Here is a 4,536-nt window from a genome sequence, read left to right as displayed (position 1 = left end):
CTGTGTGAGACACCTGTCCTTGGTGCTCCCCCCTGGGGAAGTTATTTTAGTTTATGATGTTTGGCTCTTGGAGTGCATGTGCTGCTCCCCTGCCAGGGTGGACAAAGCTGCTTCGGCCACCCTTTAGCCACAGCTGATGAGAATGTGTGCGATGGCTGCCACAGCTCCAGACAGGCTACGGGGTAAGCAGTGGGATTCAGAGGCCCCACTCAAATGAGAAAGGCATTGGTCTCCTTGCTATCATGATGTAGGAGTAGTTGAGTTTCTTACAGTGCGAACAAACCCAATGCCAAATGACTTAGTATACCAGGATCCACCATGTCAAAGAGCCCTCTGGACTTACTATGCTTTTTGAAGGAAAGAATAGCAATGGTGAAAATGCTAATACTATGCCCTCAGCACCCACGCGTGCACACACAATTTCTAATCAATGTGTGCACTGTTACAAGCCATAGTCCCTGAGAAAGGAGCATGGTTAGCTTTCCGAGATCTCACTGGCAGCATATTCTCTCTGGCTTCATTTAAGATCCTCGAAGCTCCCCCATGTTCGAGGCCTCCTCCCCTTTGGTCCAGGGTCATTGTCAGCAGCAAAGGTTTCTATGATCACTTCCTTGCAGTCTCCCACATCCCCGGCCCTGCTGACCTCGTCTCCCCACATTTCTTGTTCTCCACCTGCCCCCGACATAACCTTTACAGTTCAGTGAAGACTTTGTTAATCACCACCTCTCCATGCTGCTTCCCAAAGGCCAAAATGACCGTCCAACCTCAGATTGCCATCACCTCCGTTTGCTGATGGTCCCTTCTTGTACTTCTGCTGTACCTTGTGTCAGCCTTTTCCTCACTATGCTCAGTGCTTCACTCTGTCCTTCTCTGAAACCGAATGAGCCTATTTTCTGTTTCCGCACTGACCTGTGGAAGTCTCCTTCCCTTTGTTGATGCGCTCTTTCTACAAGAATAGCTAACAAACATTTTCTTTGTGCACGCTGATACCCCTTCCAGTTTTCTCCAGCTCATTGAAGGACCCTATGGTAGCCCTTTACTGGCCCTCCCCCAGTGGGGGTCACATCGCCTGTCCTAGGTTTTCCATGAACCCTAGGCTGAGTCCCTAACAAGGCACTTATTGTACAGCCAGTTCACACAATTTTTGTCTCCCACACAATGTAGAGCATTGTTTGGAACCGTGCGGCTTATGCAGAATCCATTCAGAACTTAATCGAGTGCCTCAAATAACAGGTGGTCAACATGTCAATAAAGAGTACTAGTCAGTGTATTTTTAATTTTTTTTCTTTGTATTTTACAGGAAGTACACAAACTCATGGAAAATTTCACGTTTCCTTACACAGTAGCAGACACAAAATATTTCAAAAAGGTCTTAAGAACAATTCCCCATATTTCCCCATATCTTACATGTTATAGCAAGCACCCCAAATTCTATCTCAATGCTATAAATCTTGTGCCAGATTACAAAATATGATGGAATGACTGAATGTTACCATGTTTGCAAACTGTTTCACTTAATCTCAATGATAGAATAAAAGAAACCTTTTTCAGTTGTTGTATTTAAACATATTGTGATCCTAAGCAACAGGACTATAAAATGAATACAATTTTACAATATCCAAAGCAACAGTTCTATTCTTCATTAAACAATTAGTTATTATTTAGCACAAACACCAAACAGTTTTCTCCCCGCCCCACGTTTCTTCCACTCAAAACTCAGAGGATGTATGCTGAGGGGGTACCTTGTACCTGCGATTCTACTTTCCTCCCCACAATGATCTTAGCATTTCCCTAGGTGCTGGATGCAGCCCTAACTCCTGAGTTGAGAATTGCCTCCACTTCCGCATCATCATCTGAATCCCAGTCATAATTACACGGCCAGTCCTTGGAGCACCGGTTACGAACTCTTGCCACAAAATGCATGACTTTCAGCTTGCTGGACTCCACGTGGGCTCGAGGGCCCCAGAAGAACTCGTACTCCACAGGACTGCTGCGGGGCACTGGCTTATAGATCAGGTACCCTCTGCGCACAAACTCTTCTGTGACGACCTTTTTTGGATCTCCAAAGATGCTGTGTTGTCGCCCAGGCTGCATGCCTAACTTCCCCAGCACTTTCCAGACCAGGGCTTCCTTGGCGCTGTTGCCCATGATGAAGATGAGGGCTAATATGGACATCAGCAGACTTTTCTTTGTGCCCTGAAAACTGCTCCGAGTTATGGGAGGCTTTTGTGCTTGAGCAGTGCCTGTAGCTGCTTCGGGGGTGGTAGAGGCCTCCACCGGAGTGCTCGGGGCTTCCTCTGGGCCACTGAGATCATCTTCAGGGGTGCTTGGGACCACGGAGGCGGCCATGGGGGTTTCGGAGGCCTCTGAGGCCTGGATCTTTCGATTGTTGCGGTTTTCTTCTGCGGCCCTTGCATTACGGCGGCGCCTACTCTTCCGTCCCCGAGGCATGTCTCCCACTAGCTGCTCAAAGCCTCTAGCAGTCTTAAAGAAGGATGCTTGCAGCCTCTGCAGAAAGCACTGCTCTCCACCTTAAGCAGCAGCCGCAGCTGAAGCGATCTATGGCACCAGTCTTAAACCGCAACAAATGTGTGGCTCTCAGCTACCAAGCTCGTGCCCACGCAAACGGGACTTACGCGTAGGAGCAGCCTCCCAGCACTTGCCGCCGCTACAGAGCGCGAGAACGCTCCGCTGGCCCGGTCCGCCTCTCCTGCCACGCACTCGCTGAACACCAAAGAGGAAGTGGGCTGGTCCTCCGTAGGGACTTCCGCTGGCAGATAGGAAAAAGGGCAGGACAGGGCAGGGGTGGGACAACCGTGGAAATGATGGCCAGGGATTGGTGGGCGCTGGGAGACACTCCGGAGAAAAAAATACCACCGAATTTCTGTGTTCTCTTCAGTCTGTACAGACACTCCCAGATTGGTTCGCAGGTGTTGGGGAGGGGTGCGATTCTATTCAATTCCAATGGAAGGCGAGCTGGGTGGAGGGGCGCGGGGGATGGGAGAAGGGTTGAGTGTGCACTCCTGCTAGCAATCTGCTGTCCCCAGCCCCCTTTTCTGTGCTGCTTTACGCAACCTATTCATTCACTCGCCCTGTCTTCCTAAGTGTTATGTGTATGCCCATTAATTTGGGTCTATGTAGAACGTGGATACTCTCATGGCTCAAGTGCATGGTGATGGGGTGGAGTGGGAGTGCAGAAGCAGCAGTGCTGCAGAGGTGCAGAGAAGGCGTGTTCGCGTGGGTTATTTAGCAGGGTGGCAACAGGGTCAGAACTATTTGTGCAACCTCACAGAGCAGCAGGCTATCTCCTGGGGACCACACAGGAAGCAATTAGAATGAGAGGCCAGGGGGATGGAAATGAGCCTTAAGGCTGTTGCCATGGGGACGGGAGAGGCAGAAAGGCCTTTTAAGGGTGACCATTGAAGGAAGGTTTGGGGACTAGGCAGGAACGTGGGCAATGTGGAGCAGGTGGAGCAGGGCGGTCTGACCCCAAGGTGTTTAGGCTCCATTCTATCTGCGTGTACATCATGGGCTTTGCCCCTTTCAGAGCACACTCTGAACTGTGTGGATTGCGTGCTTTCTTGCTCACTGTTTCCTGTCTACAGTCCCTTCTCTCCCTCTCCAACCACCCAAATCCCATCTGCCTGCTCACAGGCATCTTCCTCCCTGGAGGTTGACCTGGTATATCCAGAAGGTAATAAGTCCATTTCTACTTATCTGAGGGAGGCTCTAGCTAACACTCTCATGTCATTCAAATTACTCTAAACTTGCTTTCTCCTAAAGTGGAGTGAATTAAAAGACTGATGTCATGGGATTGTGCAAATTAATGATACCATAAATGAAAATCTTTTTATTAAATAGTAAGTGTATAGTTTGACTTTCAAAGTGTTTCAAGCAGTGCATAACATTTAAAAGCTACGTGTCTGGTGACTGGTGTTCTGTCACAGTTGATTAATCCATTAACTTCGACCTGTCTGCTCCAGTTCACACAGAGCTCCCTACTAAAGCATCTGGAAGGGCAGCCAAAGATAGTAGAAGTGCTTAGGCCCCTGTCACATGCATGGGAGCCCCAGATGACGTTCCAGGCTCCCGGCTTCAGCACAACCCCACCGGAGTCTTGTGGTCATTCGATGAGTGAACCTGCGGAGGGAAGATATCTATGTTTCTCCCTCTTGTTCTGTAACTCTGCCTTTCAAATGAAATAATATTACAAAAGTAAAATAAATGCTCACTGAATGTATTCATGGCGATAAATGTTTTCTCTGAGTTCTTAACTGAACTCTTTAAAAAGCGAGTGACTATTCTGTACCTGCTTTCCTGGAAGAGATTGATTGCTCACGTAACAACCTCAGGAACTCAGTCTGCAGTCCCATTGGAGGGAAGGGTTCTGTCTTAGCCCACAGTCTTTGACACGTCTCAGCATCTGGTAGAGTTTGTGGAGTAGGATACGGGATACCTGGGGAATGAATTCTGGATGGATGTGTATGTGCAACTGAGAAAGCAAAGTTGCAGCTGATTTGTACGCAGCAAGAGCCA

The 4,536-nt window shown here is 48.7% G+C and overlaps 1 protein-coding gene across 1 annotated transcript; it reads right to left on the bottom strand.

The window, feature by feature from the left end:
* Positions 1-1,144: 1,144 nt before the first annotated feature.
* Positions 1,145-2,720, bottom strand: MAGEH1 (MAGE family member H1). The gene has a single exon (XM_041001363.1). It carries the CDS (start codon positions 2,449-2,451, stop codon positions 1,792-1,794), a length of 660 nt encoding a protein of 219 aa, XP_040857297.1. The 5' UTR covers positions 2,452-2,720; the 3' UTR covers positions 1,145-1,791.
* Between the last annotated feature and the right edge of the window lie 1,816 nt (positions 2,721-4,536).

The sequence above is a fragment of the Ochotona curzoniae genome, unplaced genomic scaffold (assembly GCF_017591425.1).
Source record: "Ochotona curzoniae isolate NIBS_2020 unplaced genomic scaffold, NIBS_Ocur_1.0 contig_1274, whole genome shotgun sequence".
Classification (NCBI taxonomy): Eukaryota; Metazoa; Chordata; class Mammalia; order Lagomorpha; family Ochotonidae; genus Ochotona; species Ochotona curzoniae.
This window is presented reverse-complemented; position numbering and strand designations above follow the sequence as displayed.

What these genes read in the sequence shown, in the direction of transcription:
- MAGEH1 (XM_041001363.1), bottom strand. Translation starts at nt 2,451, where the DNA reads ATGCCTCGGGGACGGAAGAGTAGGCGCCGCCGTAATGCAAGGGCCGCA.